At 36.1% G+C, this 26,124-nt stretch overlaps 3 protein-coding genes and 1 long non-coding RNA gene across 5 annotated transcripts in view; 1 reads left to right on the top strand and 3 right to left on the bottom strand.

Moving 5' to 3' along the window:
- Nucleotides 1–574: 574 nt before the first annotated feature.
- On the bottom strand, nt 575–2,519 carry LOC103405112 (scarecrow-like protein 23). The gene has a single exon (XM_008344077.4). It carries the CDS (start codon nt 2,109–2,111, stop codon nt 759–761), a length of 1,353 nt encoding a protein of 450 aa, XP_008342299.1. The 5' UTR covers nt 2,112–2,519; the 3' UTR covers nt 575–758.
- Nucleotides 2,520–5,031: 2,512 nt separating this feature from the next.
- LOC103405106 (UDP-arabinose 4-epimerase 1-like) overlaps nt 5,032–26,124 on the bottom strand; it is an 85,930-nt gene continuing 64,837 nt past the window's right edge. The window contains exon 7 of the mRNA XM_070817664.1: nt 5,032–5,647. Within this exon, the coding sequence (XP_070673765.1) occupies nt 5,210–5,647 (438 nt within the window). The 3' untranslated portion in view covers nt 5,032–5,209. The remainder of the gene's footprint in view (nt 5,648–26,124) is intronic.
- Nucleotides 12,242–14,375, top strand: LOC114822781 (uncharacterized). The gene is made up of 3 exons (XR_011578203.1): nt 12,242–12,571; nt 13,350–13,412; nt 14,197–14,375. It is a non-coding gene; the product is annotated as an uncharacterized lncRNA (long non-coding RNA).
- LOC103405110 (protein CYSTEINE-RICH TRANSMEMBRANE MODULE 9-like) lies at nt 22,594–23,900 on the bottom strand. 2 transcript variants are annotated; one of them, XM_008344074.4, is made up of 2 exons: nt 23,649–23,900; nt 22,594–22,968 (listed from the first exon to the last, which is right to left on the bottom strand). In XM_008344074.4, exons 1-2 carry the CDS (start codon nt 23,668–23,670, stop codon nt 22,775–22,777), a joined length of 216 nt encoding a protein of 71 aa, XP_008342296.1. In that variant the 5' UTR covers nt 23,671–23,900; the 3' UTR covers nt 22,594–22,774. The 2 variants fall into 2 exon arrangements, with proteins under 2 accessions (XP_008342296.1, XP_008342297.1); XM_008344075.4 differs by having other exon boundaries at nt 22,594–22,965.

Below are 26,124 nucleotides of genomic sequence, written 5' to 3'. Positions count from 1 at the left end.
AAGCTACACAGCTCTTTCCAAAGAGTTGTGTCTATTAATCAAAATGTTTTTAATTAAAAAATTAATTCAAATTTAACATTAATGATCTGATTAATTTTAATTCTTGGGTCCCAATTAATATAAAGAGTGTTAAAGTTCATTAAAGAAAATGGTAAAAAGATTATTTACCTTAGTGAAAATGTGATTGAGATAAGTTACTATGATGTCACTTGTGGAACTTTCTTTTTAGCTATTTCTAATCCCTTAGTCCACTGTATCCACACATGTTAAATATAGGATGATGAGATTTAATAAGATCAATCGTGCACGTGAGTTGATTTGACCATCCTATTTTACTATTGGTATATCAAAATTCAAATCTGAAGTATCATCGGTCAAAATCTTATTATCTGTGTGGACGACTAACCGTAGTAAAATGATTGAGCAGACAAAGGACGACAAGTCTTCTCTCCCACGTTTTGATTGCAACTTCCCACCAAGCCAAATATCATAATCCTCATCTTCTCATGAATCATGATCTTGCATCACCAAAACTCACCTTCATCTGTTCAACCAATCAAACAATTGCAACGAATTTAACAACCCAAATAATTCTCACTTAAATAATATTGATGAGCTATGGATTTTTCCATTCATTTTTTTTTTCTTCTCACATTTAACAAAGAACCAAAAATAAAAACTAACTACAGTGTTTTTCTCCTGTAAAGAATTACAGCCGACTGAAAAACAACTACAATGATCATTCCGGTCAAAGTATTTCAATCCAACGGCTGCCAGGCAGAGGCTGTGAGCAACGACAGGTCCTTCCAACCCAACTTCAAGCACCCATTCTCCTCCACCAAGGTGTACCCCTTCCACGGAAACATCCCCAGCAGCAAGCTCGCCTGCGCTGCCGGGTTCCCGCCAAGCGAAACGCCCCGAAATCCGACCCGCTTCAGCTCATCCCCCCACCTCTCCAGCTTCACCTCTCCGGTCCTCTTCGGCCCGCCCACCGCGAGGATGTTCCTAATCTCGCAGCCGAACAGCTGCTGCTCCACCATATGCCTCTCCAGGCTGTCCGCGCCCAGTCCGTCCCCGAGCGCATCAAACAACGCGCTGTAGTAATGCAAGGCCTCCACGAACCTTCCCAAGAAGCTGCCGCTGTGGCTCAAATCCTGTTCGGCGATCGTGATCAGCTTCGGTCTCAGAGAGCCCAGCAACCTCAGCGCTGCCAAATCGCTGCCGGTGACGTCGTACAAGCAATGGTGCATCCAGTGGATCACGGTGGCCTCGCTCGGTTTGATTCCGAGTTGATTCAGCTCGGTTATGCTCCCGATTTTGCCCTCCAGCGGCTGGAACTCGAAGGGGAGGCCGAGCGAGCTCGCGAAATCGGCGAGTCTCCGCCCCGTCGACTCGAGGAGCTCCGACGAGGACCCGAACCCGGTTATCCGCATTGACCGGATCTTCTTCGTCCGCGAGGCTAGGATGTGGAACAATCCTGGCCACTGGAGGCCTTGCATTATATCCAAATCGATGACGTGGATGTGATCCTCGCCGTCCAGCGCCTGGAAAATCGCCTGATTGGACGTGAAGTGAGAGAATTTGACTAGCGGACTGATGGAGTTGTAGGATTGGAGCGCGTTGAAGATCCGCTGCGACTGAGCGAGCGTTAGGGTTTTGGTGGTAAGCGGTGAGTAGGTACCTAAGCAGGAGCTGACCACGCGCGTCTGCAGTGCGTGCGCGAAGTACGCGCCGATTCGCTCCGGCGACGACCCGAAAGGCGATGATAGCTCCGCGATCTCCGGTAACAGGTCGCTGGCGTCGTCAAGTTTGTCCATGGCGACGCACTCGGCGCATTGTAGCAGGAGCCCCAACAGTCTGAGTCCGGCCGACTCGCCCTCCTCCACCGTTTCGGTATCACGATCGTCTGCGGTTTGTTCACGGAAGTTTCGGCCGGAACTGAGGCGCTTGGTGAAGGAGGGGTCTTCAGCGTCGGAATCGCCGCTTCCACTGCCAGCGAGGTCGCGGTCAACGCGCTTGGTCTTCATGGAGGAGGAGGAGGAGGAGGTAGGGTTGTTAATGTTAGGGTTGGCGGCGGCGATCGGGGATTGAGGAATTAAGCTCTGAAGCATGACTGGTAGAGGAGAAGGAGGAAGGAGGAAGGAGGAAGTGTGGGGAGAATATAAAAAGCTCGGAAGCTTTCGAGCGGAAAGAGACAAAGAAAAGCGAGAAAGACAACCAAACGCCCGTACAGAGAGTTCTGCAGAAAGCTTTGTCAGAGAGAGAGGGAGGAGAGAAAGTAGAGAGAGAAAGTAGAGAGAGAAAGCTGTTTAGAGAGAGAGAGGGAGAGAGAGTGCGAGAGAGTGAGAGAAATTACAGGAAATGAAACAGAAAGTCTGTTAACTTTAGGGGGGGGAGGCGATTGGAGAGATTTTTCATTCTGACAAATGGATACCATAAGATTCTTAACACATAGTGCTGATTTAGTACTGAAATGATTCTGAAAAAAAAGATTAAAAAAAAGTTAAAAATACAAAGTTGCAAAATTCAGCTTTGAAAAACTAGTTTTTTTTTCACATCTGTTTTACATAAAAATTTATCAAACACTATAATATTGCTTTTTTTTTTTCAAAAGCACTTTTACAAAAAAATTTACCAAACAATCTACTGTTTTATTTCACAGCTGCTTATTCTCACAGCACAACAGAAGCAGTTTTTTTTCAAAGCACAATAATATCAAACCAGCCCATAGTGGCTTGATAAAAATTTCAGCCACTTGTATTACAAATTATGTGTCAAACCGTATTTTCGATACAATGAAAAAAAATTCACTAATAGCTGCTAGCATGTGGAGAGATTTTTTAATGTGCTAATCCGTATTTTCGGTACACTGAAAAATTTAAAGCATTATAATACAACTAGTTAGATGCTTGAAAAAAAAATTCCGTCACTTATTATATTAAAACTTGGTCACCCGAGGTAGGTTATAGCACAATGAAAAAAAAAATTCCCGAGCGTGTGGGGGGTGAGGAGTTGACACGTGTGGGGAAATCGTCCTGGTTAAGTACTCCGTTTAGGCGTTGTCGTTAAGTCCGTTTGTTGTGTTGGGGGATTAGGGAAAATATAGAATAAGGGTGGGTTGATTGTGGATTTAAATGAATAAGTTAAGGGTTGATAAGTTGATTAATGGTGCAATTGCATCATCTTTGGATTCTCGGGACGATGTTTAGGGGGAGTGTTTGTCTTTGTGTGGATTGTTAACTTTATGTTGAGAGAGAGAGAGAGAGGAGATTTGAATATTGTTTGTATGGTTGTATGCAAACATCTAGACCATTCAAAATTCTCAAACTTTTGGAACTTTAGATGGCGGCTTTGCAAGCTGTACTACCTTGGACGCTTAGTTGGACTTCATCGTTTTTCTTTCTTTTCTGATTTTGTTTTTTTCTGAATAAACAATATTATCTGCACTAAAAATATGAGAGAATAGGTTAAGCTTCACAATGTGCTAGTAATAATGTGGTTCAAATTTGCGCCATTGACAACAATCGAACATAAAACCTCTCACTTACATGTGAAGAAGAATATCACTAGACCGTAATACTAAATGGCTTCTTTTTTTTAATTTACAAAATTCAAACGTCAAATGAGCAAACTGAGCAAGTGGCCATCAAAAAGAATAAACTGAGTGTTGTACGATAGGGGTGGTTGGCTCTTCAACTGGTACAGAAGGATTCTCTACTTCCGGTGGTCAAGTGGCGGAGCGCCAAGGCCGTGGTGACATGGAGCAGCGCACACTTAAACATGCAGGGAACCGGAGTTGCTCGTCAATGGAAGTCTGTTTGAAGTATGTTTTATATTTAGAAGGGTTCGGCTTGGAAATTTGGAGATAAGGATTGTGCTTTGTGAGTTTGAATGCATCTAACGAATAGATAGAGAGGATATTCACTAAGGCTTCTATTGAGATTTGTAAAGTTTCATTAGATGGGAAGTGATTTCCCCACACACGACTTTCTTCCACTGAACCCCTCCAGTGCCTTCGAATTGGATGAATCAACAGAGAATCAAAGCAAATCAAGGGTTACAGAAACTGGAGGGTGCATGAGAAAACGAGTGAAAACAAGACTTCTCTCGGAGTTCAAATCCAAATTGCATAATTTTCGACATCAAAATGAAAGCGAGACTTCTCTCGGAGTTTTGAATCCAATGATACAAGTCTATGACATATCAACGCATGTAGCAAATGTCAGAAACCCGTTCTAAGAAACGAGTGAAATAGATTAAACCTCACATTACCTGATCACGCCTACGAACAAATACTGTACTTGCCCACACATGAAAAATTGAAAATCATCTATGAAAGAGTTGGCATGGAAATGTTTGCAACAAAAAATTCACACTACCAAATCAATCCATACAATGCTACATCGGCTTAGCATCGAAACCTTTCATGATAAACACAAAACAAGCAGAGCCACATGATTATAAGTTACAACCGAAAACAAACATCAACTTCATTCGCGTCTGTATTTTGACACCAAAGTCATTTGATCACCAGCCACCAGTTGATGACTCAATTCAACACATCATGCTGAAATGATAAACAATGTCTACTCGATAAAGTCCGAAGTTTGAGGTCCTATCTAACTTGAACCCTAATTTTACCACAAGCACAACCATAAAACTCAAGACACCCATCAGCGAAGATTTTATAACCGACAATGATATTGACAAACACCAAACATCAGTTAAGATTTTATCAACCGACAATGATATTGACAAACAAGAAGCCACAACATACAATTCAATCATATCAAACCGAAACAACATGGTTCAAATGCCAAAAGCAGAACATCGGTGCAAAACAAAATTTCGCTTTGCAACTAGGCAATCGACAGAGCACATCTAGCAGCTCAAAATAACCTAAAACTCAAATCCAATCTCTATGAATCCCGAAATAAAATTGACAAAGTAATTGCAAGAAATAAACATTTCAATCAACACAGAATAGCAATGCTGGTCTAAAATCGCAGATAAACATAGCATAACAAGGAATGCCACAAATTAAATATCTCAATAACAGCAAACTCTAATTGTTTAGCTAAACATTAATCCATAAATCCAAAAAAGGTCTCATCCATTTAATTCCAAAATTAAAACTTTAACTTGAAAAAAAAAACACAGTGGGGAAATCAGACCCCATTTCCCATACGGGGCTGTTGAATCTCCCTTCTCAGAACCTGAGCTTGGTGAAGAACCACCTGTTTTTCCCGGTCTTGAACCGCTCCTCGAACCGCTTCTTCACCTCCTTCAATGCAGTGACCTTCTTATCCTTGGTCTGCAAAGACTCGACGTTGACGACGTCCTTGAGATCCACATCCAGGGTGTACCGGGTGGGCATCAGGTGCTGGTAGTTGACGAGCTTCACGAAGGCCTTCACTCTGGATTTCTTGGCCGTCTTCTTGGCGGAGTCCTTGCGGATGACCTTGCTCGGGTACTTCTTTATCCCCGCGACCAAACAGTGGCCGTAGGGACGATCGCGGGTGCCCTCGTCGAAGGCGCGAACAATGACGGCCTTGCGCCCGGCGTAGCGGCCCTGGAGGTTGATCACCGCCTTGTTTGGCTTCAGAAACTTCACCATTGTTTCTCTCTCCTCTCTCTGCTCTCTCTGCTCTCTCTGCTGCTCGGTTTCGGCAAGGAGTGGTGAAGAAAAACCCTAACAGATCTAATTTATAGTAATGACGGCTCAGTGACCCTAGGTTTTTGTAGGTCTGGGCTTATTGGGCTTGGCATGGGCCGAGTTACTATTAATCCCATTATCTTAAAAATGAAAAACAGGTAGAGATATAACCGAGAGTTGGTTTTTTTATTTTATTTTATTTTTTTTTTATTTTTTTTTTTGGGAAACTACTTAGAGTTGGTTTTTCTCAACCCCTTAGAATCGATTTTATCATATTTGGAGACTAAATGAAAATTCTAACAATAGTTAAATTTTTGTAAGAAGAATGTTTGATTATATCCATAAGGCACCTCTTTCTTTTAAGAGGATTCACATCATGTCAAGCCCTGCTAAGCTTTTTTGTCTTGCATCGAATTAAACCACATGTTTCACATCTTGTGCCGGCATCCGACATTTCCTTTTGAGTTTCATTCTTATGAACGTACTCTCCAAGCAGGATACTTAATGCCTTAGCTACAACATTAGACGGGTCGATATGCACAACGCCTAGTATCCATCATTTATGGCTAGAACTACTGAAGTACCTAATCCTATGTGCTCCCCTAGATTTGGTCACTCAGTGTCAATGTCCGCCCAAAAAATGCTTTCATCATTGGTGTTTTTTTCTATCTCTACAAATCTTTAACGCTCCACTGAAAATTTCATATTCCCCCTATTGTACTCCATCTTGATAGTTTCTACTGCCCGTCCAAAGTTGAGTTATCACATGGGGCAGTATAACAAATCCGAGTATTTAGAGTTACAAAGGTGTGGCCCAAGCACATATTGTGTTTTTGGGCTTGTTCTTTTTGGTAGCTATATGCATTAGGTGTATCTAGAAATATTTATTGATGAACGTACATGAAAACTATTTTTTGATTTTCTTAAAGATCTTTGGAATTCATTTATTTCTATTAGGGGTGGCTTTCTTTGGTAATGCATTTCATGTAAGAGGATTGTATGGTCCTAGAATACGGGTGTCTGATTCTTATGGACTAACTGGAAGGGTACAATATGTAAATCTAGCATGGGGTGTGGAGGGTTTTGATCTTTTTGTTCCGAGAGGAATAGCCTATCATCATATTGCAGCCAGCAAGGACCTTGGGCATATTGGAAGGTCTACACCATCTTAGTAAACGTCTACCTCAACGCCTATAGAAAGGATTACATATAGAAAAATATTGAAATTGTCCTTTCCCATTTGTGCGACCACATGTACAAACGATAAGCATGGATTAGCAGCTTCAGTGAGATCTTTTACTTTAGTCATAGGAGAAATTACCAAACGAATCATTCCCTCACGCTTGGCACCAATGAATTTTTCATTTGATTTGAGAGAAAAAAGAAGATTATGTCTTCACGCTATATGATATATGAATATTAAGAATAATAGCATGACACTTTGATTTTGATATGAGAATTTTTTTTTAAACTCTTAAATCATGTACCGAAAGAGTAGTAGGAGATCAAAGTTATTTTTGATTTTATCCAATCTATCGAGAGGCCTATTTCAACGTCACGAACTTTTTTGTTTTCATGCTGATAGGCTCTTAATCTTAACAAGTTTTTATCTTCTTACCGGATTTAATATTTTTTTCATTAATTTTTAATATAGAAAAATAATTCATAATCATCCGGTTAAGATCAATCTAAACCAACCCATTATGTATATGGATACGATTCAATATACCAACTATTAAGTAACTGGGTGCATTTTTGCTCACCCACACTAACTATAAGGTATGCTCACAATCCATTCCAATGCTTGTCATGTGTAATCCACACTAACTCTAATTAAACCTTTTTTTATTTTTTATTTTTGCTTTAATTAATAGAAAAGAGAATCCTACTTTTACTCATTTACTTCCATATATATCATTTCTTTTTAAATATTTTATTAAAACTTAAAACTTACCTTTTTGAATACAAAAAGTTTTTCGGCTCTAAGTGATGAACCCTAATTCCAGCCCAATCCCCCCAATTGCTAACCGTGTAATTTTAGCCCTAACCCCCCCCCTAATTTAACCCTGCGCACGCATCTTTTGGGTTTTCCATTTGCTATTTTTGTCCGACTAGAAAAAGGTATGCAACTCCCACATTTATTTGCTTTTTAGGATTATTATAGGATGTCAATATATATGCTTTTCTTAGGATTATTATAGGGTGTTAAAATATATGCTTTTTATGATTATTATAGGGTGTCAATATATATGCTTTTTAGGATTATTATAGGGTGTCAATTTAATCCAATGTTAAGTAATTTGATACTTATACAGATGGAACACCAAGATGAAGAGTTTCATACTCCATCTTCTAGTGATGCCAAAGAATCAGTTGATTGTATACACTTAGATTCAGATTCTGAAACCTTTGAAGTCTTGGATCAAAATGAAGAAAAAGGAGAATTTACAAGCAAAGTTGGTGATGTTTAGCTAGGGATGACTTTTGATAATGAGGATGATGCATATAATTACTACAATGCATATGGTAGAAGGGTTGGATTTAGCGTGAGAAAGAACAGAGAGAATAAAGACAGGTCAGGTGTGCTAAAGAAAAAACAATTTTGTTGTTCTTGTGAAGGCTTTTATATATATAAAAAAAAAAAGAACTCCAAAGAAGAAAAGAGAAGAAATAAGATGTGGCTGCAAGGCAATGCTTGAAATCAAACTTAATTTAGAAAGGAAGTTTGTTGTGACAAATTTTGTTGCTGAACATAGTCATGTTCTTGTTCTGACATCAAGTTCCCATTTATTGAGGTCACAACGATTAATAGAGCCTTCTCAAGTAAAATTGATAGATCAAATGCATTATGCAGGACTACAGCCATCTCAAATCTTCTCATACTTTAACACAGAAGCAGGAGGGTCTCAAAAACTAAACTTTATTCAGTTTGATTGTAACAATTTGATAATGAGAAAGCGCATTGGGGTTTTTAAAAAGGGCGACTCATAATGTTTGCTTGAATATTTTAAGAAAAAGCAAACTGAAGACAAGTCATTTTTCTATTCTCTTCAAACAAACAAGGAGAATGAAATATGTGGTTGTTTTTTCTGTGATGGAAATTTGAGGCGCGATTATACTATATTTGGTGATGTTGTGTGTTTTGATACGACATTTAAAACGAATAAATATAATATGGTGTGTGCCCCAATAGTTGGTATCAATAATCATGGTCAAACCATACTTTTCGGATGTGGTTTGCTAGATGGAGAGACAACAGATGCATGTGAGTGGCTGTTCAATGCCTTTTTACAAGCCATGGATGGAAAAGCACCAGGAACCATATTTACAGATCAAGCCCAATCAATTGCTGCTGCGATTAGTGAAGTATTTCCTAATTGCCACCACCGACTTTGTTTGTGGCACATATATCAGAATGCTGCGAGGAACTGGAATCATGTTTTTAGTGAGTTTAAATCATTTACACAGGATTTCAAAAGATGCATATATGATCCAGAGACTGTTGAAGAATTTGAATCAATTTGGAATAAGTTACTTGATGATTATGAATTGAGATGAAATGATTGGCTAGAAGGGATATATCTATTACGTGAGAAATGGGCACAAGTTTATGGTCGAGACCACTTTTGTGCAGGTATTACTCTTGACCAATTCCTATTATATTATTTTGTACATATTATTCACAAGTTTCTTTTTCCACTATACTGTGATCAATTTTTATTTTTTTTTCTTAGGTATGACAACAACACAAAGAATTGAAAGCATGAAGAAACACGTACATACACAATAATGAACTCAGGAAAACGAGGAATTAATAGAACACTTATGTATGACCTTGCAAATCAAACAATATTGTGTAGTTGCAAAAAGTTTGAGTTTGAGGGGATTCTTTGTGCACATGCTCTAAAGTTATACTATGATTTAGACTTGTCAAGTATACCATCCAATTATTATTTGAAAAGATGGAGCAAGGATGCAAAATGTGGTATTGGATTTGATTCTTATGGTGAACTGGCTGAGAGTAATTTAGACTCATCTTCCTTGGTTCAGTATAGCGAGCTATCTAATATAGCACAAAGAATCATAGCAAAAGGTGCAAAAAATAGCCAAAAATGTAGTTTTTTGAAATATGAATTGTTAAAGTTGGAGAAAAAATTGGATAAGCATGCCAATTTTGGAGAACAAGATGATGGAACAAATAATGTAAATTATGTTAAGCATGTGACTGAAGCTGAGAAAAATCTTAAGATCCAAGATCCAAAAATCTTAAGATGCCAAGTCAAAACCAATTCAATATGGCACCCATAAGTCAAGTCACACATTTTCCTTTTGGATTTCCAATTGTTCCTTGTGTTCAAGGGATTCAAAATCCGCCAGTTCAAGGGATTCAAAATCACCAACTTGGATTTCAAGCTATAAGTCTCATGATGTCCAATTACTCATTTATGTATCCTCGGGTTTGTACCTTCATTGAATGTACCCTATATATATATATAGTGTACTATATTTTTGTTCTCTAGTTTCATAAGTAATTTTTTTCTTTTTATTTATTTGCAGGAAAACATTCAACCAATACCTTTGGGAACCACTCCTCAACTAAAATTTTCAAATCCATCAACATCAAACATTCAACCAATACCTCTGGGAACCACTCTTGAACTGAATTTTTCAAATCCATCAACATCTTAGATCATGTTGTAATAGAATTTAGAGAATTTTTTTTTTTTGGAACGACATCCTCTGAAATGGAGAATATTCATCCTACTAGCTTTGTACAATTTTTTTTGATGAGTTTCATCTCAAATAATTGTATTTTGTTGGATATTGATGATGAAGTGAATTGATATAATTCGTATATCCATATAAAGTTAGAATCATATGCAGATCAAGCTCGCATATTTTAATTACCATAAAAATTTGATTAACATATTTTGATTACCATAATCTCCAACTAGTTACAGATCCTATTTATGATAAAAACTCTTTACATGATCATACAATAGTAAAGATCCAAGTCATGGAAGTTTATAGAAAACAACGACTATGAAGGCGTAATCGACATTGGGGTTTTAAGTTTATGTTTATGTTTTTTAAATTGGAATTAGTAGAGTTTCCAAAAAAAAAAAAAAAAAGGAATTAGTTGAGTCTGGAATTAGGGCTAGAATTACACGGTTAGCAATTGGGGGGGGGGTAGGGCTGGAATTAGGGTTTTCATAATAGGGAGAGATCGTGAAGGAGATAAAGCTTTAAGCTCTAGCAGCTTCAGTTACGTCGGTTCATCACTTAGAGCCGAAAAACTGTTTGTATTCAAAAAGGTAAGTTTTGAGTTTTAATAAAATATTTAAAATGAAATGATATATATGGAAGTAAATGAGTAAAAGTAGGATTCTCTTTTCTATTAATTAAAGCAAAAAAAAAAAAAAAAAAAGGTTTAACTAGAGTTAGTGTGGATTACACATGGCAAGCATTGGAATGGGTGATAAGCATACCCTATAGTTAGTGTGGGTGAGCAAAAATGCACCCTTAAGTAACTTATTAGAAACACAAGACAACCAATCAGAATGTCAGGAAATCCCCCGCTTTTGAGGGATGTCCTCAATGACGAGGAACATGTAATAGGGTGTATATATGACTTGTTTAGATCATGGGCTATGACAAAAGAAAGAAAACTATTGATCAAGTATCATTGATCGGTACCAATGAATAGACTAGAATGGAAGAACTCTGTTCAATATCCACAAATACAAAAGATATATCCTTCTATTGTGGTGTCAAATGTATGATTTCATTGGTGCAAATCCAATCAACTTTGTTTTAAATTTAAGATGAGAAACAATTCTCCATTGATGGCAAATTATATTCATTAAGCAAGTGAAATACTATTTTAAATTTATGCCTTACTCTGGCACGATCGAACTAACAAGATCAACTGCTCAGCTTATCTTCATAATTAAATATTGTTACTGGATAAGTAGATCTCATTGTGGAAGACCTAGTACTGAATAAATATGGGTAGTGCCAAAGAGTGTGAATTGTACAAGTTAACAATAACATTAATTACATGAAAGAAAGAAGGGATTTGCTGTATGTAGTGGACCTCACAGTTTAAGAATTAGCCATAGAAATGTTGAAAGCCACTATATCCATTTATATTATATTTTCTACTTTCATGTGTTTTTTTTATGCCTAATATCAATAAGAGCTTTGGTTTCGGCTCACCGGGATAGAGGTAGACATAAGAGAGATTTTCATCGGTTACGAATCACAACCAGTAAACTTTCGTTATAGTAAGTTTATACATAATTTGCACAATAGACAATTACTTCTTAATGGTAAAATACTTGCACAAATAGCTATATTAAATAGCTATCCTTATTTGATTTCCAACGAGATCTCATAAAATAAAGAGATGGGAAGAAATCCGTTGTAATAGTTTTAAACAGAGTTACTGTAACAACTTGTCCCGAATAATTTTATGGATTTTAGATTGGAATGGTATTTTGGTAATTTCATTGGGATTGGGCTAGATATCTTGATGGGTTGCTTTCGGTCTTAAATTGTGTGCCTTGTGGGGCCACTTCTTTTGGGTTGTCCCCTAGCCCAACTCTCCTTCCTCCTTTCCATTTCCCGTGAGCTCTCTCTCTCTCCCTCACTCACTTCCCCTCTCTCTGTCTCATTCCTGTCTCCCCATCTCTCGCTGCACGGAATGAAGACCGAGAAAACATCACCACCATTGCCATCTTTCATGGTGAAAAACCACAAAAAAAAAAAAAAAACAACAACCAGCCATTAAACCCAGAAACTATAGTAAGAGAATCTGAACTCTTTCAATCTCTCTCCCTGCTCACAGCTAAGATGTTGAGCTTCATTCGAATCCGAGAGGATTCTAAAGTGGGCATGACATTTTCGATAATGGTAAGTCACGAATCATCTTTCGATCTTCTTTCCATGTGGTCTTGACTTACTAGTGGTTGAGTAAGAATGGTGTTGGTGAAGGTTTAAACACGGAAACAACTCAGGGTTGTGTTTTCCAGATTTTCCGGTGAAAACGGAAGCTTGCAGGCCGTTTTCTAGCTAACTCCGGCCACCACTCGTCTCAAAATAGTATAATCTTCTTCCTTATTCATTGGGCTTCAATTTGGTATATTGCATGAATATTTTTAATGTAGTTTCGTGGTTGACCGGAGCTTGGGAAGCTCCGGCATTCGTCTCCGTGAAGCTGGTCTGAAAACCGGGTCAAAACTACCCAAATCCGGAACCAAGACCCACTAGCCCAAACCTTTGGGTCGGGCTACCAAGCCCATGAACCCATCCGAACCCAGCCCTAAACCCACTAACCCTTTAAGCCCAAAACAATTGAACCCATGCCCAACCTTGCGGCCCAAAATCAAACCCAGGCCCAAACCCAGAACCCAGGCCGTATGTAGATGCATGTGAGCGTAGGTTTTGATTGGCACGTGGAGCACACATGCCTCCACCGCCGTCCACAGCGGCACCGACGATTTTTTTGGCAAACTTTCCGACGACCCAAAATGGAGCGTGGCCGTCGGAGCCGCCACCATGTGGCGGTGCGTGGGGGTATCTGGGGTCCTCCTTTATGTTTTCCGACGTCCTGAATCCGTTTGTGACGTCTATTTCTTGAAATTCAATTGTTATAATATAGTTTTATTAATTGGTACCTTTATGTGCTTAGGTGCAATTGTGTATGGCGTTTCCATCCACCCTTATTTGCACAGCTCTTCGCCAACGGTGTAAGGTGAGTGGACCCCTTCTAAAATGCATATTTTACTATTAGAAATGCATACATGAAAAACATGATTTGTTAATTATGTTTTATGAAACGTTTATGAGTAAATTGAATTTACACTTTATGATATATTATGCTTTATCGACTTTACGTTCTTTGTGGTATATATGATTGATGACTATATACCTACTTATGACATAGTTTTACAATATGACGTTTTGGTTACAAAGCTCTGATTTGAGATATATATACTATATACCTACTTATGACATAGTTTTACAATATGACGTTTTGGTTACAGAGCTCTGATTTGAGATATATATATATTAGAAATATTATGTTAATGTTTTTATGTGCTTACTTAGTGGTTATTCATGCGAATGGGCCTGACTACAGGCGAATGGTACTGCCTACGGGTTTCGGTCTAGTGATGTAGAGGCCTACGGGTTGAATGACCTTTATATATGCCTTTGGGTAGGTGTTGTATGAGCCTACGGGTGATTGATATTTATATATGGCTTCGGCTGGGTGCTATAGGAGCTTACGGGAGAATGAAGTGTTCTACATGCCTTTGAGCGAATGAAGAGTTCTCCTTCGGGCGATACTATTACCACTACTAAGCACATTATATGATATATGTTTTATGGCATACTAAGAGTTTCAGAAAGCTTATTACTTATTATTCTATACAAGTTTTTCTAAACCTGGGGGTTAGTGCGTTAAAGTTTAACTGTTTTAGTATTACTTATATATCAACTTGGTCCACTCATATTTTGTTTTGCGCTCCCCTCAGGACTTTGATTCGAGGCGTACAATCCTGGTGTCAAGGCACTCCTATATTGGCATCTTCAAGTGCTCTCGGTGTAGGACCCAACCTATTGTTCATTCAATGTTATATTATTCATTTTTGGTGTCTCGGATTAGTTGTATACTCTGAACAAATTCCTCAATTGCATAAGCATTGTATTTAAATTTATAAGTTTTATTTATGCTCGTTACTTCATATACATATTAGTATGACTTCGTCACCTTCAAGTATCGGTCAACAAGTGCCTACCTCGGGTACTTGGAGGATATTGGGGTCGGGTTTGTCAGTTCCTTAGCGAACGAACTCTATAAAGGTAGAGTAGAAATTAGTATGATTAAATCTAATAAAGCCATCAAAATGAAGGAAGGCGTTAAATATAAAACATTTCTTTTTTTTTTCACTTTTTTCTTACGACAAGACATTTAGGTTTTACAATTTTTTGAAAGAAAAAAAATGCATTTGAGATTAGATTGGAACTTAATTTTGATTCAATTAAAGAGTCAACCTACTTTTTATAGTTTTAAGACTACCAACTCTAGCGGTTGACTAACTTCCTTCAAATTGTTTCTTATTATTAAGAAAATGTAACATAGATAAAACACGAGCTTGTATAATGTTTGTTGTTTTAATGTCAGTCTATTCACCCATGTAGATAATATTTTTCCTTGTTCACTAATAAATCGACTAAATAAACTCATGAATCTATAATCAATTTGATCTCCTGATTGGATCAGAGGCAAAGCCCTACGAAAAGGACAATTGGGCTTAAGAAAAATTCACTTGGATTTATCCATGGTTTGTTCATTCTTTATCTTGAGAATAACAATCCTATTTCTTAATTCTACATCATCTTTGATCTGATCGAAGTAATATTTGGTTTGTTTATATTTAAATAAAATTTTAAAAATTACATATACATTGTTATATATACTATGTAATTTTTTTCATCTTTCTTGGAAGATTGACACAAGATCGATTTGTTCAATTTATTTCTTTATCTACCTGAAGCAAGGAAGAATAAAGGACAAAAAGAATATATGCACGTAACTCGAAATTAGATTAAGAAAGAAATATTTTGTTGCAATCAATATTGTAATAAACGACTATATCAAATTTTAATCGAGACTAGTATGTGTAGTTATTACGGTTCTAAAAATCACTAGAAGTAGGCAGGCGGCGAGGAGGGGCCTATAGGTCGATACACTTGATTAAACCATAATTAATCATGGGAAAGACTATTAATTGAAGATTAAGAAATTAATACACAATAGTGGGCACATGGATAACAACACACATAAATAGATGTAATTCAAAATTTCAACCGAGTTGGAAGAAGAAGTACCAATTAGCCAGGATAATGAGACACCCTTTATTATGTGTTATCTAGGCCACCCAAAAGTACTATACTACTATTTATTTAGTATGAATTTGGTGTTTGGTGTTGTCCTTGTTAAATAAGAATCAGATAAATTAATATGGGTTAATTTATTTTATACGACTCACACCCGCTAACTTATAGTTATAGACCCCTAAACCTATGTATAATTAGTTGTGTCGCTAACAAAAACACGCTCGTTCTCAAACCCTCTTTCGCGAATCCTCTTCCAACTGCTTGCGTTTGTCATTGCCTTTGAGACTTTGATAAATAACCAAATCCAAATTGAAGATGCTCATAAATTGCTTGATTCCACAGTTGCAGTGTTGTTAATACAAACTGAAAATGTTGCCGGTTGCCAACACAGTGTTGCTAATTTAAACTGAAGGTGTGCTGGCAAGACGTTTAGGATAATAGTATTTTATTTTTCAGTATTTGAGAAGGTTTCGCTTTGAGAAGGTTTTGCACAAAGGGTTTTCGCGCAACATTTGAGTTGTTTGTTTGTTTGTTGAGCTGAAGAGCTTCTCATGTTGCACAATCACTTCTATTTATAGGGTTGGATTTCAAGATAATCAAGCTTGCCAAGGTAAAGTCTTGATAAGACTATGCCTTCTGGGCACCTACTTAGATATCCTTTGACATTATCTCTTCAGTCCCTTGTTTAACCAGAACTCAATCTCTATCTGGTCTCTTCAGTCCCTTTAGGATAACCTAAAACGTCATGAAAAGGTATTGTGATCATTATAAGGCAAAAGATATGCAAGTTTTTCGCTCAACGATGAGGATAGATGTCTAACCGCCGATAAACTGGCACTTTTGCAAGTGGCAACAACAAAAGCTGCACTTTTCCCTATTCCTTGAGAGATTACATGATACAGAGTTACGTACGGACATTTGTTATATATAAATATGCTTTAATTCCAAGAAAAACTCGTTTGATTTTCCTCACTTTCTTTTTCTTATTCTTTGTGGATCTCAAATGTAATAGTTGCCGTATGGTGCTATTGACATTTCGACCACGTTTATTTTTATTTGCTTCCCACTTCATGTCTCTATCCCTCTCCAAATGAACAATACGGCTGGTTTGTTTTTACAAAAGAGGAGTTATAAACATTTTACAAAAGAGGATTCGAATTGAAGACCTTTTCTAATATATATTATTAAATTAAAAATTAGTTACATGGTAATTAATCCAGCCGGGGTAAATCACTTCCTTATTAAATAAAAGATTTTAAGCTACATTTATATGGATTTTTTTCAAACAATACATGTAAAGGTGAGGATAACAAGTAGGAGTCGACTAGAGATTCTACATGCGCTTTTTGAAGAGAGAATCTTATTTTTCATAGAAAAATAGGGATTAGTTATGGGACTAATTCCATATTGAACTTTAACGATCCGAACTATTTATTTTGTAAGTCTCGATTTATAGATCTTCTTTGTGAAAATTCAATTCAATAAGAAACCATTTGCCTATTTAATTATCACGATGAAATTTCATTGTTTCTTATAGAACAAAGTGTTTGTCAAGTTCTTTGAACTCAATTCAATGTCTCAAATATTTACAATTTGGCTAATATTTTACAATAATGGTCTATGAGATGCAACTTGAAAACTGGACCATTTAGATAATTGAAATTCGATGTGGCGTGGACTCCACAACTAATCCCCATTTAGAAAAAAAAATGAAAATCTCTTCCCTTAATGAGCCCTCATTTGTGACAAAAAAAAAAAGTATACATATTAACTAAATCGGTCGAATTTTATTTGTGATTGTGAATACCATATATGACGTTTGAATTTACAATTCGTTTCATGCTTTCATTTTTTCTTTTTTTTTGCATTACCTAAGTGTAAAGTGTAAATATGACGTTGCATAGTTGACGGGTGAAAGGCTGGTGAGGCTTCAACTTTTACGAAAAAGGACCTTATGCCTTCTGTGTGCAAGTCCAGCGTATCAAGGCTTCCTAGGGCAACTTCCTATTGAATTGCCTAAAGTGAACAGTAACTGTCTTTAATAAACAATAATTACTTTTTGTATCTCCACCTCTAACTAAATAGCCATGAGAATAGGCAATAAAATATTAGTATTTTTTATTTTATAAAATAATAAAAAATAATTTTATTTGTAATTTCGGATAGGATTTTTAATCGGTCTCATTGTACCACGTGTCATTAAATAAGAAATTACAACCCCAAGTATTTGAGAAATAATAAAATTCTGGTGTAAGTTGGAAGATAATGATAATATATTTATAGAAAAATTAAATCTTTTTTTTTTTAAATTTTGAAATTTTTTTTCTGATTTTTTATTAATTTTTTACATTTTTAAAATTCTTTATTATTTTTTTTTACATTTTTTATTAATTTTTACATCAGCCTGATGTGACCATCCGGCCATCACCCCCGCTGGACTTGCTCTGAGAAGCACGCAAGTGTTTCCACTTTTCTTTCAATTGAATTTTGCTTAAGTTTCTCATGCGTTTTACACTTCTGTTTCCACCATCCAACGACAGCAATGGTGGGTTTCCAACAGCCTAGCTACCTCCATCGGAATGTACAATTATCAAAGAGATGATGTAAATTTTGGATTTGGATATAATACATATGTGTAATTAATACAATATATTTTATTTAATATATTCACATAAATTATATATGTAGTCAGATGAGATTGTATTACATGTAAGTATTGTAGTCGATCTCGTAAATATAACGATGATTGGAAATGTTAGCAAGTTAGCAATTTGATTTATTAATATTTTGGTGTTTTATATCTTAAATTATTTTAGTAGAATAACGATTATGATTCATTTCCTGTTTTTAACTCGGGTTCAAGATTACTTCCTAGTTTATTTATTGTTTTATATTTGTTTCATGATTACGTCTTCAGAAATACAGCCTTGTAATCTCGTATAAATTAAGTCTTGACAAGATCAAATTATGGTCTTCTTCTATATTTTATTTTTTATTCAATGGAATAAAATTCAAAATTTGTGATCAATTTTTATTCTTTTCTTGTCATCTGAATTTATCTTTGTGCTAAAAGGGTGCGTATGGCATTAAACGTGTGGAAAAGCGCAGGCCATATACCTCAATCAAATTAGAGTTGTGGGTGCCCCTAAGCCAAACTTCAGTTCCATTGGACAAGGAAGGAATGAATGAACGAACGCATGCCTTAAGAGGAGTTCGATCGCATCCACCGAACAAAAGATGAAAAGGGTTGGCCTAATTTGGTGGCAGCTTCTTACCAGATCAGATAAACGAGGTATATATATGGGGTTATATTATATGTATATCGCGGACTGGTTCATCTTTTTGTTTTGGAAGTGAACGATTTTGCAACTGGTTCATCTAATTTATACTAATGACGGCTCAGTGAAACCCTAGGTTTTTGTAGATCTGGGCTGAACAATTCAGATTTTTTATTGGGCTTGGCATGGGCTGAGGTACTATTAATCACATTATCGTGCTAAATCCCATTATCCAAAAAATGAAAAGGGAAATTTTATTTGGACCAAACTATCCTATCTTTACACTCAATTAAAAATTTTTATCTACAAAACTTTCAAGTTTGCCCTTAAATAAATAAAAATAAGAAAATAAACATTGGTGTTTTTATCTCTACACCCAATAACTCAAAAAAAAAATAGCACATATTTGCACTCCTCCATTATTTCCCTCGAAACATACCCAAATGACAACAAAATATGCTCCTGAGTTCATCAACAAGTAAGCTTGCTAGAAACCTGTGTTGCAAGAAACCCTTAGTGGCCCTCATTTATAATTTTAGCGAAGAAAACTTTTTACCAATTCGTTGGACATGAAACAAATTCCTGCAATATGAGAAAAAAGCTTCCATGTCAGTGTCTATAGAAGAGATATCAACAAGGGTTTCTAGCAAGCTGACTTGTTAGTTTTAATAATTTATGCAAGTAGCCAACTCCCATATAATGGTTCAAACAAGCAAACATATCAGCCGGAAATCTACATTGAAATTATAAATAAGGGCTGATAAGAGTTTCTAGCAAGCTAACTCATTGATGAACTTGAGAGAATATTTTGTTGTTATTTGGGTGGGTTTTACTGGAAATAGTGGAGGAGTGCACTGGTGTGCCAGTTTTGGAGTTATGGGGTGTAGAGATAAAAATACCAATATTTATTTTATTTTATTGTTCTTATTCTTATTTATTTAAGGGTAAACTTGGAAGTTTGGTAGATAAAACTTGTTAGTTGGGTGTAAAGATAAAATAACTGAGTTCAAATAAAATTTCTCTAAAACAGGTAGATATATAACTTAGAGTTGGTTTTTTTTTTTTTTTGGAAACTACTTAGAGTTGGTTTTCCTCAACCCCTTTAGAATCGATTTTATCATATTTGGAGACTAAATCAAAATTCTAACAATAGTTAAATTTGGCATTTTATATTAGCACCCCGCAAAATGTTGAATGTACCCCACATTAAAATTTAATATTAATAACTTGTTTAACCTACTATGCAATTACAATTTTGACCTTATTAGGTTTAAAAAAAAATAAAAAATTTCTAAATACACCCAAATCACTTTTAACGTATTATTTATCTACTTCAACTATCAAAACCCCTCCTACCCTCCATTGTTGAATAAAACCCTAAGCAATGAAACTACAAACATGTTGATTGAGAAAAATTATTTTTGACCGGAACACAAAATCGGTGTTTCAAAAGTTTCGCATGAGGTAAGAGTAAGACTTCATATTTTTCATTGTTTTAGTGATTTCGACGACATCGATAATTATTTAATCTCACTCAATCTAATAATTCAAGAATTAGCACTTATGAATCTCATAATTCAAAAACCATGACATGCGAATTGATTGCAGATTGAGTCACCTTCAGGGTGTCGCCCAGCACATGCCTACCTCGGGTACTTGGAGGATATCGAGGTCAGGCATGTCAGTTCCTTGGTGAACAAACTTTAGAAAGGTAGAGTAGAAATTAGTATGATTAAATATAATAAAGCCATCAAAATGAAGGAAGGCGTTAAATATAAAATATCTCTTCTTTTTCTCGTTTTTTCTTACGACATGACATTTAGGTTTTATGATTTTTTGAAAGAAAAAAAAACGCATTTGAGATTAGATTGGAATTTAATTTTGATTCAATTAAAGAGTCAATCTACCATTTATAGTTCTAAGACTACCAACTCTAGCGGTTGACTCGCTTCTTTCAAATTGTTTCTTATTATTAAGAAAATGTAACAGAGATAAAACACGAGCTTGTATAATGTTTGTTGTTTTAATGTCAATCTATTCACCCATCTAGATAATATTTTTCCATGTTCACTAGTAAATCGACTAAATAAACTCATGAATCTATAATCAATTTGATCTCCCAATTGAATTAGAGGCAAACCCCTACGAAAAGGACAATTGGGCTTAAGAAAAATTCACTTGGATTTATCCATGGTTTGTTTATTATTTATCTTGAGAATAACAATCATATTTCTTAATTCTACATCATCTTTGATCCAATCGAAGTAGGATTTGGTTTGTTTATATTTAAATAAAATCTTATAAATTATACATACATTGTTATATATACTATGTAATTTTTCATCTTTCTTTGAAGACTGACACAAGAGCGATTCGTTCAATTTATTTCTTTATCTACCTAAAGCAAGGAAGAAGAAAGGACAAAAAGAATATATGCACGTAACTCGATATTAAATTATGGAAGAAATATTTTGTTGCAATCAACATAGTAATAAACGACCATATCAAATTTTAATCCAGACTAGTATGTGTAGTTATTAATGTTCTAAAAATCATTAGACATAGGCAGGCGGCGAGGAGGGGCCTATAGGTCGATACACTTGATTAAACCATAATTAACCACATGCAAGACTATTAATTGAAGATTAAGAAATTAATACACAATAGTGGGCACATGGATAACAACACACATAAATAGATGTAACTCAAAATTTCAACCGAGTTGGAAGAAGAAGTACAAATTAGCCAGGATAATAAGAAACTCTTTATTATGTGTTATCTAGGCCACCCGAAAGTACTATACTACTATTTAATTAGTATGAATTTGGTGTTTGGTGTTGTTCGTGTTAAATAAGAACCAGATAAATTAATATGGGTTCATTTATTTTATACGGCTCACACCCACTAACTTATAGTTATAGACCCCTAAACCTATGTATAATTAGTTGTGTCGCTAACAAAAACACGCTCGTTCTCAATCCCTCTCTCGCAAATCCTCTTCCAACTGCTTGCGTTTGCCATTGTCTACCTCAAGATTTCCTCCTCTCTCTCCCTCTTCCTCTCCCTCTCCATCTCTCTCTCCCTCTTGATTCCTTGCTTGTACAAGTCACCCTATTCGAATCTCTCCCTTCCCCTCCCTTCTAGCTGCTTGCGTTTGCCAACTCACCCTATCCCAAATCTCTTCCAAGAAGTTCTGTTTTTTGTTTTTGTTTTTTATTTTATTTTAATTTTAAAAAATACATTTGTGATTTTTTTTATGAACTATTATTCCCAAATATCATAACAAGTAAAAATTTAAAGTATATTCGACCTTTTAATCCGACACAGTACCAAAATTTTGATAACTTAGTCAATGGACCGACTAATTAATCTCTACTATCCGATGTATAATTAGTGTGTCCGACTAAATAATCAGTATTGTTCAATGTACGAGACCTAAAGTGTTCTCGATGAAAGCGTTATCTGAGCTACAGGGTCATTGTCAGAAGTGCCCAACACTAACCGTGATTATCGTTGTTCAGAGTAAGTGTGCCTAACTTTCAATTCTATATATATTGACGAGGACTGGATGCCATTTTTCTTGGAAGAAAGAGTTGGCAACGGGACCATCCCTCCTATTGCTTTGTTCTTATCTTCATCGAATTCAATTAAATAATGTTTAAAATCAGTCATCAGCTCTCACCTAACGTTTGAAAATTGAGAAAAAAAATAGAAACAATATAAACAAATAAATAAAAAAGGTAGCCAGATAGCTAAAATCAACAACAAATTATTATACAATGATGAGAAATGGAAAATCAGATAGCATCCAATCTTCATAAACAATATCACACACTGTAGTACCGTAAAAACTAGAAAATAATAAAAACAAATGATCAAAGATATTGATCAATATTTATCTGGGGTAAAGAATGAATGGCTGGTTTTTTATATCTTAAAAGCATGCATCCAGCATACAACAGCAACAGAGAGCAGCGCAGCAGCCCTTCCAGAAGCCATCACCCTTTGACTTGGTTTCTACAGGAACGGCGTTTTGGGGTTCATCTCTTGTTGGGTAGCCGGCAGGTGGCGGAGCTTGCACATGATACGGTCCCTGTGCGGCGGAGGAAGCTGGTGCGGGGTATGCTGCTGCACATCAATTAATTAAGATAATTAACAATCAATTTTACATAGAATTCAGCAAAGAACTAATTAACAGAAAAGAAAAGAAAGATCAGCTAGTTTTCATGGAATCACGCTTCCAAGTTCATATATTTTGACCTAACAACTGGCGTTCATGAGATTTTAATCTGAAGACTGATCTATAAAGAAAAATAGAGACATCGTGTCACTAAACTAATTTGATCATCGGATTGGAGTACAAAATCATCCAAGAACAGTAGCACTAGGACTTAATTATTTATAATCATATATACAATTTAGAGAGTTTTCGATTCTTTGGATTAATATTCCCAACCACAAAGAAACTCAAATTCAGAATATATTCCTATAAAACTTAATCAAACTAAGAACCAGATTCAAAGACTTTTATTTGTTACAAAAATTCATCATCTTCACTTACAGGGATTCTTTCTATATTTATAAATCTAGACTTAGCGTAGATAAAAAGTTAATGAAATTAAACATATATATAGACAACTTAAAAAAAAAAAAAAAAATTGAGGAATCAAGAAACTGAAATCTCTGCTGTAGCTAAATATTCTCAGCAATATATTGAATAAAGTTAGGGCCATATATATGCTTGGAGATGTATAAATTCAAGGGAAGAAATTAAGATAATACGAGTGAGGGTGGATCTGACTAAGTACCTGCTATCTTAGTAGAACTCATCTTGGATCAAATGAAGGCGAAGATCTTGAGAAGAATATGTATCGGGGTTTAGAACTTTAGACAATGAAAATACTTGGAAAGTTTGCAGTTGTTGGTTTAGAAGATGATAGATGATTAATATTTATACATATAGAAAAAGGGCAGATGGAGCAAGGAAATGGATGGAGTGGTTGCTTCTCAGAAGGCAGTCGCGCGCTTTTACGCGGGCGGCTAAGCTGACACCGCGTGAGGAAGAATATCAAGCCGATTAATATAAGGCAAACCCGTCGATAATCTTAAAAAAAAAAAACCCCAATTAAATATCACCCTTGATCCAAATGGCAGGCCATGCTTATTAAATTAAGGAATCGGATCCCCTCTGGATCCTTTAAAATTGAGCCTACTAATAAATGAATTTGAACATTTAAAATTTGATCAAACAGTTACAAACAGGAAACCTCTTTAAAAATTATAATAATTGTAGCCGTTAGATCTTAACGGTCCGAATTCATTAATTAGTAAGCTCAGTTTTGATGGATCCGAAGAGGATCCGGTTCCTTAAATTAAATTGAAAATTAATTTGTCATCACGTGGCTAAGATTACAAGACCGCCTTATCCTAAAAATCTTTATTAATCACGCAACACTTCGAGTATGACGATTATGAGATACGCTAAGATCAACACGTACGTTAAGATGTAGATGTCAAATAGTTTTATAAAGTTGAATGAAACTCGGAGTCTTTCAGCAAAACATGATCAACTACTAATTCACAAGCTAACTAAGTCTAACAATAATTAATTAAAAGCAAAGAATTACACAATTCTACTTATTTGAAGATTTCTGTAACCAAAGAAAAACTAAGGAGACTCTCTTCAAAATGGGATTGGACTCTCTAGCACTTTATAATTTAATGTCAATTTTCATCCCAGCGTTATAAAATATTGTGTTAAAATCAAGGAAGAAAAAATCGATAATATCGGCGATATATCGCCGATATTATCGATTTTTAAGGGGATCGATATTTTTATAACTATCCAAATGGGTTTCGTGATAATATCGCGATATTTTCGAAATTATCGCGATAGATTTGGAACTGGGCACTCGGAGAAGAACGCCGGAGATGGATCTATGCGAACCCGAGCCGATTTCGTCCCAAAAACCTTGCAAAACACGATTTTGAACTTAAATTTCACATATAAGCTTCAATGTGGAACAGAAAGAGGTAAATCGAAGCTTACCTAACCGGAGAAATTCAAGAAACTCGCCGGAGTTCCTACGTTCGCCGAGTTGCAGGGACGAGAAGGAGAGGGAGAAAGACGAGGTTGATGATGACGATGGGTGTCTTCCTGAAGCAGATGCGATGGTGTGCGTGTGTGTATGTGGGTCTCGGACTCGGTGCAAAGAGAAATGAGAGTTTCCAGAGAGACGACGACGACGAGGCTAAGGGAGAAGAGAGATCGACAGATCTTTGTGCGTGTGTGTGGGAGAAGGGAGAAGGGAGAAGAGAGATCGACAGATCTCTGTGTCTGTGTGTGGGAGAAGGGAGAAGGGAGAGAAGAGAGAAGAAGGATCGAGAAAGACTGAGGAGTCTCTCTGTGGGTTGTTGTGTGTGTGCGTGTGTTGTGTGCGTGTGTAATGAGAAGAGAGAAGAAGGATCGAGAGAGACTCGGTCTCTCTGTGCGTGCGTTGTGTTGTGTGCGTGTGTAATATAATCAGAAATTCAACACCACATGCAACCGCATGCCCATATGCCTTTTTTACTTTGAGAACAATTTTTTAGGAGGAAAGTGTATTTGGATTTAAGACCTTTGCTGGTAAATTTTAAATTTAAAGGTGTGAAAGATTCTCTTTTCTTCTTGGGTACCCCTCATTGTGAAAGGGGTTATATCAATTTTCTTAAATAATAAAAAAAAAAAAAACAGTAGTATCTACATTAAGGGAGTGAGGGAGTGGACTAAGCATCATAATGGACTAGTAATAATATCCTTCAAACTTGTTTTTAACGAGAATCGAAATTAAAACCTTACAGTTACCAATGTAAAAGAACAATTATTATAATTTTTTTTAAACAAAAAAGAAGAAGAGAGAAGAAAAGATAAGCTCGCAGAGGTTGAAAGGGTGAACCCAGTAACTGTCACTGGATTCAGAACATGTGTGCGTGTGTGGTGGCGTGTATGTGTGTGTGTGGTTGGGTCACCACAAATCAGTTAAATAAACATCCTTTAAATCCATCATGTTTGCCAGCTCGCTATATAATCAACTTGATAATGTTAAATCCATCATGCAATGCATTTCCTTTCAATTTTTTGTGATAAACTAATAGATAATTGACTAAATAAACATCCTGCAAAGTTTCAATAAAATTTTCCAAGTTTTTCTTACAATTTCCGTGGTTTCCATGTAATTTTTATCGATATCGATATTATCCCGATATTTCCATCGATATTTCCGTGTTTTCGGATTACCGATATTT

This window comes from Malus domestica, chromosome 17 (assembly GCF_042453785.1).
Source record: "Malus domestica chromosome 17, GDT2T_hap1".
Lineage (NCBI taxonomy): Eukaryota > Viridiplantae > Streptophyta > Magnoliopsida > Rosales > Rosaceae > Malus > Malus domestica.
The sequence above is the reverse complement of the archived record's forward strand: the minus strand, read 5'-3'. Positions and strand labels throughout refer to the sequence as shown.